Source organism: Primulina tabacum, chromosome 5 (assembly GCF_025594145.1).
Source record: "Primulina tabacum isolate GXHZ01 chromosome 5, ASM2559414v2, whole genome shotgun sequence".
NCBI classification, from domain to species: Eukaryota; Viridiplantae; Streptophyta; class Magnoliopsida; order Lamiales; family Gesneriaceae; genus Primulina; species Primulina tabacum.
The window spans coordinates 1965582-1980267 of record NC_134554.1 but is presented as its reverse complement, the minus strand read 5'-3'; the positions used below and the strand labels follow the sequence as shown (position 1 = coordinate 1980267).

The 14686-nt window shown below is 38.4% G+C and overlaps 3 protein-coding genes across 5 annotated transcripts; 1 reads left to right on the top strand and 2 right to left on the bottom strand.

The window, feature by feature from the left end:
• The first annotated feature begins 1061 nt into the window (after window positions 1-1061).
• Window positions 1062-7206, top strand: LOC142545359 (phospholipase D beta 1-like). Its single transcript, XM_075652504.1, is given in 11 exon segments — window positions 1062-2564; window positions 3047-3160; window positions 3989-4183; window positions 4494-4742; window positions 4810-4878; window positions 4974-5121; window positions 5532-5680; window positions 6007-6177; window positions 6283-6480; window positions 6708-6941; window positions 6944-7206. Coding segments are annotated over 11 exon segments (2580 nt in total). The 5' UTR covers window positions 1062-1601; the 3' UTR covers window positions 7034-7206.
• Window positions 7207-7288: 82 nt separating this feature from the next.
• LOC142545360 (protein HOTHEAD-like) lies at window positions 7289-9950 on the bottom strand. Of its 2 annotated transcripts, none has more exons than XM_075652506.1 (5): window positions 9796-9950; window positions 9009-9650; window positions 8432-8823; window positions 7554-8119; window positions 7289-7464 (listed from the first exon to the last, which is right to left on the bottom strand). In XM_075652506.1, exons 1-5 carry the CDS (start codon window positions 9887-9889, stop codon window positions 7407-7409), a joined length of 1752 nt encoding a protein of 583 aa, XP_075508621.1. In that variant the 5' UTR covers window positions 9890-9950; the 3' UTR covers window positions 7289-7406. The 2 variants fall into 2 exon arrangements, with proteins under 2 accessions (XP_075508621.1, XP_075508620.1); XM_075652505.1 differs by having other exon boundaries at window positions 9009-9653; window positions 9796-9944.
• Window positions 9951-10445: 495 nt separating this feature from the next.
• On the bottom strand, window positions 10446-14249 carry LOC142545358 (uncharacterized). 2 transcript variants are annotated; one of them, XM_075652501.1, is made up of 4 exons: window positions 14184-14249; window positions 13026-13779; window positions 11482-11605; window positions 10446-11325 (listed from the first exon to the last, which is right to left on the bottom strand). In XM_075652501.1, the coding sequence occupies exons 1-4, from the start codon at window positions 14228-14230 to the stop codon at window positions 10739-10741; spliced, it is 1512 nt and encodes a 503-aa protein (XP_075508616.1). In that variant the 5' UTR covers window positions 14231-14249; the 3' UTR covers window positions 10446-10738. The 2 variants fall into 2 exon arrangements, with proteins under 2 accessions (XP_075508616.1, XP_075508618.1); XM_075652503.1 differs by having other exon boundaries at window positions 13854-14220.
• Between the last annotated feature and the right edge of the window lie 437 nt (window positions 14250-14686).

Here is a 14686-nt window from a genome sequence, read left to right as displayed (position 1 = left end):
TTTCTTAAAGATCATATACTCAAAACTTTTAGTAAGATGTATTGTTTGACATACATTAGTCAAGCCCACACCAATAAAAATAAGATACCATCATGAATTGATTTAGTGTTGGGGTTGGTAAAGGATGATCAAGGAGTAGTTTGGGGGTGCGTTAGCTTGGTGCATTCAACATCAAGATTCGACTAAAAGATCGAAATTGACGGTTATACATTGGATATGGATTTTAGTCTGGAACAAAAGTTTTCAAATATTTGTATTTATTCTAACTCAATGGAAGTCGTGCGAGCTGTGCACAATATTGGCTCTAGAAATCCGATTTCTGCAAGAAAAGCTATTTCGTTGTCTTCTAATTCAGAATGGATAGATGATCATTGCTCTGTGTGACTTAATTCCATTGTAACTCGAGACTTTTCCTCCTAGTTTATGATATGTTTTATTAAAAAAAAAGAGAGAGATAATGAAATAATCAACCATGAATTTTTAATTAATTTATTCTAACTTAAAATTAGAATTATCTCTAAGAAATATTTAGAAGGGTATAATGGTTAATGAATAATCCCGAAATTTCGTATCATGTTCTAGCTGTACTTGGAAATATGAGTTGTCACAAATTTCAAAACCAATATTATTATTATTATTATTATTATTAAATAAACGTTTTCAACGCCGGCATAAATGCAATCCTCGAGTTTTTCATGAATTTTCCTTTATGTCATTTTCTTGCGATCAACGCAAGAAACTCGACCTTTTTTTTTTTTTTCCCAATGCCGGATTGACAACAGAGAAGATTCCCAAATTTGTGTACTTCCTCTCCAGGAAGCTTGTTGGGAAGACTACTTTTTTATGCAGTATATGTACATACACTAGCTGTGGCCGTTCAAATGTACATGATACTTTTCTAGGACCCAATTGGAAACCAACTCTGGGTTGGTCCCTCTTTCCAAGAATGTATTTTTTTTAAAATATTTGTTCGCTTTAATCACTCGTGGAAGATTCAACCAGTTGGCTTATTTGAAAGATTTAATCAAGTTGACCTATCTTCCTGTTAATTAAAGGTATGTATCGGGTTCTTAGTTCTTACCTCATGCTATTGTTTTCTTTACCTTTTCCCTTTTCAAGTCTTTAAACGCAGGTAAGATATCATATTTCCGAGCCGAACATCTTTCAGAGCTGTGCAATTATCAGAATTTGTTCCAAAGTTCCGGTTAGTTATTAGGGTACGTGGGAGTTCCTAACCATTTGTGGTTTGACTTTGTGGCTCTTGCAAGATTTTTTCTCAGATCCTTGATCTGCTGTATGGTGTAGTTTTTTCTTCTTTATGATCAGTAAGAGAAGTTAGATTTTTCTTCAATTTTTTGTAAGCTGTCATTTGGACCATGAGTCGATGCATTTTTTGGATTGAAATTACAGTGATTATCGGATAGCATTTTTGTAAAATTATTGAACATATTGTGTATGAAGGTTGAATTTTGATTTCTGTTGGGACCATTATTTGAGGAACTTTCAAATTTTCTTCATTTTTTTAATTCCTCCACCGGTTCAAAATTCCATTTGAAGACGATAGTAGATCTTTCCAGGAATTCAGGTGCGGAAAATTTATCATGGCCCACTTAACTTATTCTGATTCAATGTCCGAGAGCTCACAGCATGGCCAAGGTGTACAACCTGTGCCTTTTAAGACCTCTACAGGGTCACTTAAGGTGTTATTGATGCATGGGAATTTGGATATTTGGGTGAAGGAGGCGAAGAATCTTCCAAACATGGATTTATTTCACAAGAGCCTAGGTGATATGTTTGGGAGATTATCTGGAAGGTTCATGAGCAAAGTTGAAGGAGCCATGCCCAATAAGATAACCAGTGACCCTTATGTTACAATTGCAATATCTAATGCTGTAGTTGGTAGGACTTTTGTGATTAGCAACAATGAGAACCCCGTCTGGACGCAGCATTTTTACGTTCCAGTAGCACATTACGGAGCTGAGGTACACTTTGTGGTTAAAGATAGTGATGTCGTGGGATCTCAGATAATTGGAGCTGTTGGAATCCCTGCAGAACAGCTATTCTTAGGAGCGAGAATCGAGGGTACTTATCCGATACTAGGGGAAAACGGGAAGCCATGCAATCCAGGGGCTGTTCTGAGTCTATCAATTCAATATATACCAATGGAGAGGGTACCCCTTTACCACGGTGGAGTGGGATCAGATCTCTCATATCAGGGTGTGCCTGGTACTTATTTTCCACTCAGGAGAGGAGGAACGGTCACTCTGTATCAAGATGCTCATGCAAATGATGCTACTCTTCCTAGTTTGTGGTTGGCTGATGGTAGGCTTTATCAACATGGACATTGTTGGCGTGATATTTATGATGCAATTCGCCAGGCTCGTCGCCTAGTATACATCACAGGGTGGTCTGTTTACCACTTAGTTGAACTTGTGAGGGATGATCCTAATGTGAAAAATAGCACTTTGGGCCAGCTTTTGAAAGACAAGTCTCAAGAAGGCGTGAGGGTACTGCTCCTTGTATGGGATGATCCTACTTCTACGAGCATATTGGGCTATAAAACTGTAAGAACAGTTTATTTTATTTTTCAACCTAACTGATCTGATTCATAATACATTTTGTTTTTTGGCATCATTTGACAAAGTGCAGTTTCCATATATGGACACCAAATGCATTATAGTATTCTGAATACCAGTTTGAACTTTAATATTTGTTATAGACCCAAGAATGGATTCCCTATTTCATTTAACTTTCTTATATGTGCTTAAATGACAAAACATTTATTTGACCATCTGCTCTTGATATGTATACTTGACAGCTTGTAAATGGTGTAATATTTGTGGTGCAATAACTGATAGCTGTAGGGACTTTGCAGAGCTGTTGCATAAAAAATGTTTTATGAGCATATGATGTTGACTTTTAAAGTTTGTTTGCCAAGGTTACTTGTCAAATTTTCAGTTCAAATAAAAACCACATCTCGAGTTTACTTAACCTCTGATTAGAAGATGGATTTTTTATGGTCACACTTTTCTTTATTGACATTTAGGATGGTGTAATGAATACAAGCGATGAAGAAACACGTCGTTATTTCAAGCATTCATCTGTGCAAGTGCTATTGTGTCCAAGATCAGCAGGAAAAGGTAGCTGGGCAAAAAAGCAGGTAAATTCGACTTTGCATTCTCTTCCCCGAGAGAATAGACCTAATTAAAGAGTCCTTTCTGCAAAAGGCCCCTAGTTTCTTGTACTGATTGTCTCGCTGCAAATAATACTCTGGAATTTTATTGACAGCTTTATGCCCATTGTGTCATCAATTATGAACGAGAATTTCATTTTATATGCCTTCTTAACAAAAGGGATCTATAGTATCTGTATCTAGTGAACTGCTCACGCGCATTAGTATGCGTCTGTGATCTGCCTGTTTTTATTTAATGCATGCTAAAGTTAAATACAGTTGACAGATGAGAGGAAGCTCAGCTACGTTGGATTTTGTTTTCAACATTTTCTGGAAAATAGTTTTTAAAAAATGTATCAGGGCATGCATTTGATTTATGTTTGGTTTTGTTATCTGGAAAATGATTATTTTTATTGTAAATATTATTTCATGCAAGAGTATGTGGAGGTGGCAATGTTATATCATGCATGTATAATCGTTTACTACAATGTCTGAGTATTTTAAATTTATCATATTGGGTCAAATTTTAATATGAGTTGTTTTGGGAGTTATGAAAAGTTAAATTCAAAGAAGTGATGACTCTGGAAGATGTAAAAATTGCTGAAAACGAGTTTTGCTGAAAGAAAATAAAAATAAGAGTGTGATGTTTATTTTATATTGGGGAATGTAAAAGAGTTTGGAAAATGAATACTTACGTACCCCTACAGAGCAACTTTCTGAGGAGTGAGGGCAGGCCTCTCTGCTTGAGTTTGACCTGTAAATTTTTCCCCCTAGAATTAGAATGTGCAATGACTTACTTTTGATTTTGGACATCAGGAAACAGGAACAATATACACTCATCATCAAAAAAGTGTTATAGTAGATGTCGATGCTGGTAATTATAGGAGAAAGATCATGGCATTTGTTGGAGGCCTTGACCTATGCAAAGGAAGATACGATACCCAACAACACCCGGTCTTTAGCACATTGCAAACAGTTCACAAGGATGATTATCATAATCCCAATTTTGCGGTATTTTCATATTGAAGTCTTTGTCGGTTCTAATAGGTGTCCTCTATTCTTCATGACATTTGATGTGTTCTTTTTCCTTGTTCTTTCCATGAGTGCTCGTTATGGTGAATAGTCTTATGGTTTATCAACAACACAAATTAATTTAAGATGTAACAGAACGAAATACCATTTTTTCTGAAGTGATAATGATGGCGTAGCTTCTTTGATGAATGCGATATTTGGATGGTTAAAAAATGGCTTGGTTGTGAATTCTTTTGTTTCTACAGTTCCATTTTATTACCATTTGAATGCATTTTTTGTAACTAAATAGGGGCCTGCTGTTGGTTGTCCAAGAGAGCCATGGCACGATTTGCACTGCAGAATTGATGGTCCAGCTGCATATGATGTCTTAAAAAACTTTAAGGAGCGTTGGGACATCGCCTCAAAGCGTCATGTGATTCAAAAAATGAAAGCTTCACATGATGACTCCTTACTACAGCTTGAAAGAATTCCAGACATATTGGGAATCGACGAGGCTTCCTGCCTAAGTTTAAATGATCAAGAGATATGGCACACTCAGGTATCACCTCAATGATGCCATATAGTTTCATTTTTGTTTCTGGTGCTGAATTTTGTCCGTGCTGTAGATTTTTCGTTCAATAGACTCTAACTCCGTTGAAGGTTTCCCCAAGGATCCAAAAGAGGCTTCACAGAGGGTAACATAATCTCTTGTTTCTTTGTTCTCTTCCACCTTTCGGAGCGGTCTCGGTTTTACGATGGTAGTGAATGAAGTTTTCTTGCATTGAAACAGAACTTGGTATGTGGGAAGAATGTACTGATAGACATGAGCATACACACAGCTTATGTAAAAGCAATACGCGCGGCACAACATTTCATATACATTGAGAACCAGTACTTCGTTGGATCATCTTTCAATTGGTCTAATTATAAGGACCTAGGTGAGGAACTCAAATCCATTCAACTACATGGCCTACATTGATACCCCTTACACTTGATCATAATATGGAAACCTTCCTTGTGGTTTGAATTACCAAGATAATATATGCTCTTGACAAGATTTTCTCAAAAATCAGTTGCATTGTTAGCTTTGATACTCTCTTAGGTTGGTCATAATTATGGAAAATCGCATTGTCATAAAGTCTAAACTCATGGGAGCTAATTTAATTTTACTTTTAGCAATAATAGGTCGAAATTTTGAATGACCGAACGAAAGGACTGAAATAGATATTATCGTACTAAATGTAACTTATTTGATAGGTTCTGTGATGTGCTAAAGGGTGAAATTTTCCATTCGTCCTCTTTCTTTAGTATGAAAGAACAGCTAACGGAAAGTGCTTTATAATTTCAGGTGCAAATAATTTAATTCCTATGGAAATTGCTCTCAAGATTGCAAACAAAATTAGAGCAAGGGAGAGATTTTCTGTGTACATTATTGTCCCAATGTGGCCGGAAGGAGTTCCTACCAGTACTCCAACTCAAAGGATTCTTTTTTGGCAGGTATATCATGACTCAGGTCCCTGACCAGTTCCGAATTTTCATATCATATACTACTGTCACCAAAAGCTCAATGTGGGAGGTTCGCCAACTATAGTTAAATACTTAACATGCTTCAGAATAAGCTGAAAATTTCTGCTCAAAAGGAATATTCAAGACGTACATATTAATATTGTTTGGTATTAGAAAATAAAGGGTCAGAAACAAGCACTGAAACCAAAACATCATGTTAAAAGCTGTATTTTTCACAAGTTTGTGCTTATGTGAGATATGGCAACTATAGTTTCGTAGGTTAATATATGTTATTGCGAAATTTCACGCGCATGCAGTATAATACGATGCAAATGATGTATGAAACCATCTACAAAGCTTTACAAGAGGTGGGGCTCGACAGAGATTACGAACCCCAGGATTATTTGAATTTCTTCTGTCTCGGCAATCGTGAAGCAGGAGACAATGGAAGCATCTCGGACACAAAAGCATCTTCAAATTCTCCACAAGTACTTTTTTTTTTATCGCTAGCTAGCTATACGCTGCTTCATAATATTCTTGCTTCTAGCCAGTTGCACCTGACTTCTAAATCTCCTGTATCACTCTTTTTTAAGGTGCTAACTCGGAAAAACAGACGTTTCATGATCTATGTCCACTCAAAGGGAATGATAGTTGACGATGAGTATGTGATAATTGGTTCTGCTAACATCAATCAACGATCTTTAGAAGGCACGAGGGACAGTGAAATCGCAATGGGTGCATACCAGCCAAATTATACTTGGGCAAACCGACATGCTAATCCTCACGGACAGGTGAATCCATAGAACTTACAGGAAACAACACGTATCTTTATTTACTTTCTGGTTCAACTACTAACTCGGTTATATATGTTTGCGACGATGACTTTAGCGACATCCTAATTTCCGTCACTAGTCTAAACCGTCGCTAAGTAGAATTTTTTTTGAAGTGTTGGTAATGGTAGTTAATCATCAACTTTCTTGAGAACATCACACAGGAAGTCTCTAACTTTTCCCTACAGATTTATGGGTACCGGATGTCACTCTGGGCTGAACACACGGGTACTTTAGAGCCATGCTTTGAGCAACCAGAGAGCTTGGAATGTGCTCGACGCGTAAGATGGATGGGTGAGCATAACTGGAAACAGTTTGCAGCTAATGAAAATAGTGAAATGAGAGGACATCTACTGAAATATCCAGTTGAGGTTGATAGAATGGGGAAAGTTAAGCCTCTTCCTGGCTGCGAGACATTCCCCGATATGGGTGGCAAGATAATCGGGACTTTCACCGGAATTCAAGAAAATCTCACGATTTGATGAATTACCAGTATGATGTGAAGCCTTTGTGAGGATGACCGATATTTTATTTTCAATTTAAATATAAAAGATGTTGAGTAATTAATTATTTTTTCAATCCCCTCCCCTCACGAAATTCTCAGGTTGTGATATCTTGATATTTAACGAGATGAGAATGATGTTTGTAACAATACATCGATGTTGTATTATCTTTAATAAATTTTACTTCTTTTTGCTTCACTAAAATCTGAGATAATTATTGCGCATGCATGAAAAATGAAGTGGAGACAAGCTTGAAGGTAGCCTTTAACTACACCATAATTAAATCCAAGTACGCTTTATTACTGGAAAACATGTGTGCATCCACATTGTTGTATCCCCCAAGAAATATAAAAAAAAAAAAAAAAAAACTAAAAAAACAAATGATCAATCTTTTAATTTATCAGTTCCAATTCTCTCCTCCAATATTTTCACTCCCATGTACCTGCAACAAACACAAACACCAACACCAACAAAATTTATCCAGAAAACTCATGAAGTTCAATACTCAACAAGCACTAATCAAACAATTACCTTCCCAGCATCATAACAGTGGCCTGAGGATTTGTTCCGGGTGAATAATTAAAGGTCGAACCATCGATAACCCGCAGGGCATCGACTCCAAGAACTCTATACTCAGAATCCACCACTCTTCCAACCTGACATCCCCCATGATAATGCCATATAGTCATCACTGTGTCCTTACAGAACTGCTCCAACGATGTTGAAACGTTGGTATGTTTGGGGAGCATATTCACCGGTGCATTGGCTGTCATGTTAAGGAGTGTAGGAAGAGAAAGGTAATCGTATCGGAACTGGGAAAATGGCTTCGATTCGATCACGGTTTCAATGACTTTTAGGCCATCTACACATCTTTGGAGGTCTTGGGGATGCTTGAAGTAATTGAATGTGACGATTGGATTGTCATTTGGATTCTTGTTTCTGAGTTCTAAATGCCCCGTGGAGATGGGGCCCATGACCTTTTCAAGGATAAACCCGCCCCTGAAGGCGACAGGGTCGAGGGCTTCCATCGCAGCGATGGCTCGTGACAAAGTTATCGAGGTTCTTTGCTTTGGTGGAACCGTGGAGAGCTGCCCAATCTGAATTATTTTGTTCAGTTGCACTTGTTATTTGTTAATTGACACTAAGCAAAATGCCAAACAAAGTATATCACTTATCACAAGCATTTGACAACTAGTAAAGCCCATTTAATCTTATTGTATTTTCATTTGCTTTTCAAATGTTTTGAGAAGACATAATATACATGTTTGACCAGCTACATTAGAGGGTGACCAAATAGTTGGAATTTTTTTTATAGGCTAGAGGTCCACTTAGTGGTTGGACTAAAATTTTGGGCCTATTAGACAAGCACAAAGGAAACACACCACCAAAAACTTAATGAAATGTTGTACCTTAGGAGAAAACATCCCATAGTCACGTCGATAACTGCCATCGCCTGCAAAGTTTTCTCCACTGGCGGCTTCTATGTAGCTCCCGAAAGGCGTGATCCCGACCACCTGAATAAGGGAGACCTCGACCGGATTAGGTGAAGGCACGAATATCGCGTTCATGGGGTTGTCGGACATGCCTTGGCCCACCAAAGGTTGGTCCAACACCAATGTTATGTTATGGGCCATGAGATGATCCATTGGGCCTATCCCACTAAGCATCAATAGTTGTGGGCTTCCAAGAGCCCCACTTGATAATATCATCTCGTTTTTAGGCCCATCTTTTAAGTATGCCATGTGTTTATTCCCTGAAGCGTCTCTGAATACCACTCCATGAGCTATGGGCCTCGCTTTCCCTGTTGCATAAAGGTGTTGAAGTTGGAAATTTCTTCGACTTCTTCGACCATACTCTAACTTTGGTTGACCAATGCATTGAATTATATGAAAAATAACGTAACATTGATGAAGGATTACCCCAAGTATAGCATCACGTGAACCAAGAATTTTATTTAGCAGTTGATAAGGGAGTGTACTTTAATACCTTTGGTTATGAACAAGATTTTATGAACAGAAGCATGCAGCAGCACAGTGAGTCCACTGGGATTGGCATAAGTTAGAAGATCAGCTGCCGTGTGGCGGCGGCCTTGGGAATCAAAAATGGTGCCACCGATTTTAGTCCCGACCACATGATCGTACGTGAACCCATTGTAAGGGTTCACTCCAGCATCCAACAGACCATCCCTAACCGCTGACTGCCACTGCTTCATCGGCGGCTCAAACGCCACCTCCTTCTCCACCCAAGCATAAGACTCGTTCACCAGAGCGCCGTCCCATCCGGCGTCCCTCACGTAATCCGTGGCGGCGCGTGTGTAGAATCCGGCGTTCAGGCAGCTTCCTCCTCCCAGCACGCGGGCACGCGCGTTGATGACGCCGTCTTCGGAAATGAAGCGTTGGGAAGGGGACGAAGGGTCGGGGTCGGAGAGGGCTCGGCCGAAGGCCGAGAGGTTGGTGATGTTTGGGTTTCCGTAAGGTGAGCCGCCGCGTTCGAGGAGGAGGACGGTCCCGTTATGAGAGAGTGTGGCGGCCAGTGGGCAGCCGGCTGTGCCTCCGCCGATTATGATGTAGTCGTAGTAGGAGACTGCTGGAGCCGAGGTTCCTTGTTCAATAAAACTGTATGCGGGTCCTACTAATCGACTCGGATAAAATTAGTTTATTAAATTTAGAGCTTCGTTTATTAATTATTTTTGGAAATTTTGACGTTATATATACCGATTAATGCAAGAAATTTCCCATGCATAGAAAAGAATAAATGTTTCTAATAGGTGTACCTTCTTCAGATGAACATAATCCATAGAAGATAACAATTCCAGCAAATGCAAAACACAGCAATCTCTTCGTACAAAATCCCATGAATTTTCTCATCTTTGATCCTTAAATTCCCAAAGACAAAAAACAACTCTCGATTTGTAATGTAAAGGGTATATGGATTTGTAATGTTTCTCAACTTACCTCTTTGTATATATAGATACGATGAGTTTCTTGTAGGGACCAACGAATTAGATGGCTAAAAACTTTGAGGGCAAAAAGATTCCTTCAAGATTGGACTCTCGGACAAATGAAGCTATAATGTAGAACCAACTTCAAGAAGATGTACAATTTGTGAAACCAAAGGTCACAGCTTTCTAACCAAACATCATTAATGAGCTTTTGTCGTCTGATAACACTTTTTTTGGCGTTCTTGGAAATATACGCCACCCAATTATGATATTTTTGTATTATTGAATTTAGTTTTCTCCTAATTGATTGAATTGTAGGCTACAAATCAAAACTTTTTCTCGAGACTCGATATTGTGAATGGACTAATCATATCAATATTCAAAATTTTGTGCTGCTATTGGTATCAAATTCCAACTTAGGGGGACGATTGCATATATTATCATATTTGAGATGCCGAATTTTAAATTTCACTGAGAACAATAAATCGAAGAAACTGGATATACCAACCCCCACGGGTTGAGAGCAAGATACATTGGCTAAAGCCTGAGAATAAACAAAATGGAGGAAGATTAACCCAAGCCATTATCACAAACAAAAAAAACTCACAATTCAAGTTCAAATACAAACATAAAAGGTAAAATAAATAAAATTTTCCAAGCTTGCCCCAAGGTGGCCTTAGTCATTCCAGCCATCTCCGTTCCGGAATCAGAATGACGAAAACAACCATGAGTTTGCTTTCCTTCATTTATTTCCACTCAAAATGTCATCTTAGTTTCACATTGCTCCCAACATCTCACTCAACAGTGTACTAAATATATCGATTTCCAACTCCAAAGCTACTTCCATATTTTCTTGATCCAATGTCTTCCAAGTCCCATCTTTTTCCATGTCATTGATGTAAGATTGTCTATTCGCCTTCACTTCCCATCCAAGAAATGGCTCGGGGGGGTTTTGTCCATTGATCCAAATTTCAACTTCCTCCAATAGTTCCTTATCAAACGAAGATACACCTTGTTTACCACGTGCCACACCTTGTTTACCACGTGCCTTTGTTACTTGTTCTCTGAAGAAATCCGAAACCAGCTTCTCAGTCGTTGTTTTGGGGGCATTCGATGGGTGTTTGTGCTTGAAGAGATGAAGTAATTCCAACGCCTTATTATTGTTTTCGTCTACTACTTCTTTTTCCTCTATCTCTGAGGTGAATTTACCGATGTTTGACTCATATGGACATTGCTGAGGCCATTCAGGTGATTCATTATCAGATTCTGGCTGTAAAGCAAATCGTTCAGTTAAGTTCAATGGATCAAGTTCAGCAAGTGACTCAAACCGCTGAATCTTCTTCATGAGTTTCTTCTTGTCTTCTGAAGACATGAAACACAGTTTTCTCATTAGAACCTATAGCTTGATCTCGTATGAGGTGTCCACCAATAATTTTACACCTTGTATGTCATCTGTGAGTGTTGATTCACACGCGTAAAATGTATAACATGTAACAGAAGGTAGGGAAATTGATTCACCTTCTACATGAGCGACTCTATGTCGGTAAGGGGACGAGACCTCATCATCTTCATCATCAAATGGGCAGTCCAGCACAGACACTGGACTAAACTGTTCCTTCTCTTCGGTCGACCATAGCTTCTCCTGTTATTTTTCATTTCAATAAAATATGAGGGAAAAAACTTCGAGAAAAAAGGGATTAGCTTGATTTTTTCAAAAGCTAAATAAACAAAATGGATCAAGAAACTAGTAGCTTGGCTTAATTTTGTCACAATCAATATGTTGATCATTTAGGATCACATAAGTCGATCTATATAGATATCTATATTCAATTCTCTTCAAATGTATTAAGCCATATTGATCTCAGTCAACCCGTATATCCTACCCCTGCACCCCTCATTTGAATTTACCATGACAACAATGTTCATCGTGCACAAGCACAAAGGCCGTCGCAAATCGACTGTTACTAGAAAACTATAAGTTCAACCATTTTGCAAAAGCACAGTTTCAGTTTAATTGGCATGGGTGAGAACTGCAAGCTAGCCAACCAACACGTGTACGTTCGTAGCTCATGGGCGACTCGATCAAAAAGCAGAGTTCGAGTCCAACACAACTAGCTGGAAGCACACAATCTTAATCCCAGCTCAAGTATTATTGTCTTGGACTGAGACACTGACTGGACACCTAACTGAGACATTCATTGATACACAATCTTAATATCCCAGCTCAAGTATTATTGTCTTGGACTGAGACACTGACTGGACACCTAACTGAGACATTCATTGAGAGGTGATTTTTGCCTGAAATCAATGCCCATGTGATTTGACCATGGATTAAGTAAGATTTGTAGGGACCACATGCATGCATGCACACAAAAAAAAATCAAAGATTATTGTAAGAAGTGGGGTTTCTGCTATAAATTCAAATATCAGCTTGCTCATTTATCATAATATATCTTGTTGTAACTCGCTCTCTGTATGATTGATTGCTAGGAATATTATTCTAATTTGTCAGATGATACGGCCGAAATGCGGACCTAAACCGGGGCCCGAAACTAATCCTGATTAGAGGTTAAACTTCAATCCGGTCCTACCGACCCGATCAGTCCTTTTAAATTAATCTTATGATAATTTATTTTCAATGAGTTTCAAAAGCCGCATATATTCAGGTAGTGAATTTAGTTGTTTCATAAAGAAAATATTTTGAGAAAAGCATTTTGGGTTATCGTGTAGGTAAAAACTTGTGTGAGACGGTTTCACGTGTCGTATTTTGTGAGACGGATCTCTTATTTGGATCATCAATGAAAAAATATTAATTTTTATGTTAAGAATATTACTTTTTATTGTGAATATCGGCAGAGTTGTTCCGTCTCACGAGAAACCTATTGTATCGTTTAAAAGACCGATGTAATTTCTTATCTTTCAAATAAAAATTGTCACAATATTGGAATTAATGAAATGTCGATATCAAATGTCAAAATCAATTTGTAAAATTAATAAAATTTGTGGATATAGAAAATCAAAATTCCAACCAAAGGAAGCGGTGGTACAAGGGACCGAGTTACCTTTGAGTTGGTGCTGCTGACCTCACTCCCATCACTGCTTGTAGTTGGGGCACCCCGAACATTACTCTGTGGTACACCCATTGTCTCGCCATTACTCGCTTTATTGTCCTTTAATTGAACCTCTACGACGCCGTTTTGCCCCGCCTCCGTAAATTTCAGATTACCGCTGGAACATGCCTCCATCGTCGCAGTAACAATATCGCTCTCCGGCCGGCAGTTACCGTACCCATCGTTTGGGGAGATTTTGGAACGATCCGACGACACGGGATCCTCCTTGAGCAACTCATCGAACGATTTCATCCGTCCGATCTCCTTCTCGTTTGGCTTCCTCCAGAAAATGGTGCTCTTCTTGTTGATCTTTTTCGAAATGCTTCGCGCTAGCATCGAATTCTTTGGTTTCTCCGACTCCGAAGATCTCCCGGCGGCGAATGGGAGTCTCTTTATGGCTGTGATGACGTGCTGAAACGCCGACAGAGCGGATTTCGATGGGCTTTTCAGTAGGGCTGGTGGGTTTTTCTTGAAATATGAATACTGTTGGTGCTCCTGGTTTTTTAGCTCGATATCGAGAAGGAATCGTACGGTGGTGCAGCATTGTCTTCTGGGGAAGGAGCCGAAGCCGTTGGATGAGCAAGAACTCATATCGTCCAACAAGTAATCTTTCAACGACAAGGGTCTGGCTCCAACATTCATATTTTTGTAATCCATGGGAAGAAAGGAGCAAAAAACAGTGTTTTTTTTAAATTCCGCCTTTGAGCTGCAACGAGAATTTCTATTAATTAGAACGAAGCAAACTGAGAGAAATCAAAACGCTTCGTTAAAAGCTGCTACCTCTACAGAAATCAGACTTGCATTTATTGAAAGTTGATTTTCAAATATCATGGAAAATCTTTAAGCTTATCTACAAACAAATTCAAAAAAAAAAAAAAAAACACAGCAGCAGACGGAGTCAGCTTTGCACATAATGATCAATGCAAATCAACAAGATGCAAATTATGGCTCTTTTTAAGAGGAGGAGGCCACGAAAGTGAGAGGCAGCTTCTTCTTCTTCTTCTTCTGGTGAAGATCTCTAGGCTAGCTTATTATTTATCAATAACAATTGAAGCAAACCCATTTAATTTAATCACTGCGTGTGCTCGTGTGTAGGAGAGAGAATAGTACAGTGGGTTTTTCAAGGTAGATGGAGCACAAGAAGAAGGAGCTTGCATGGTGGGGGATTTAATTTGGATCTCAAGTTTTTTTTTGTAATTTTGTTTGAATTCGGGTCAGTCTTGTATTAATTTAATTACATGAAATCTTCGACATTTGTTTAATGTAATAACTTATAAATTATACTAATTAAATAAATTGTATATATTGAGCAAACTTTGTGCCACACTTTTATATTATTGATTTTTGTTTTATTTTATTAATATTAAAACATGCAGTGGTCGCAAATCTATTAGGTCGGACTCGGCAAAGACCTCAAGTTAGCGGGGTTCACGTAATATTATTATTTTATGATATATAATAATCAATTAATTATGAGATCAGGCTATTTGCTGGCATTGTCCCCAGACACTGCAATAAATATTTTGTTGGAGGAGTTGTAGTCTTTTTTTGTTATTCGTGTCCTTTTCGTGACGAGGAAAAAAGAATAATAAAAATCAAGCTTCTTAAAATAT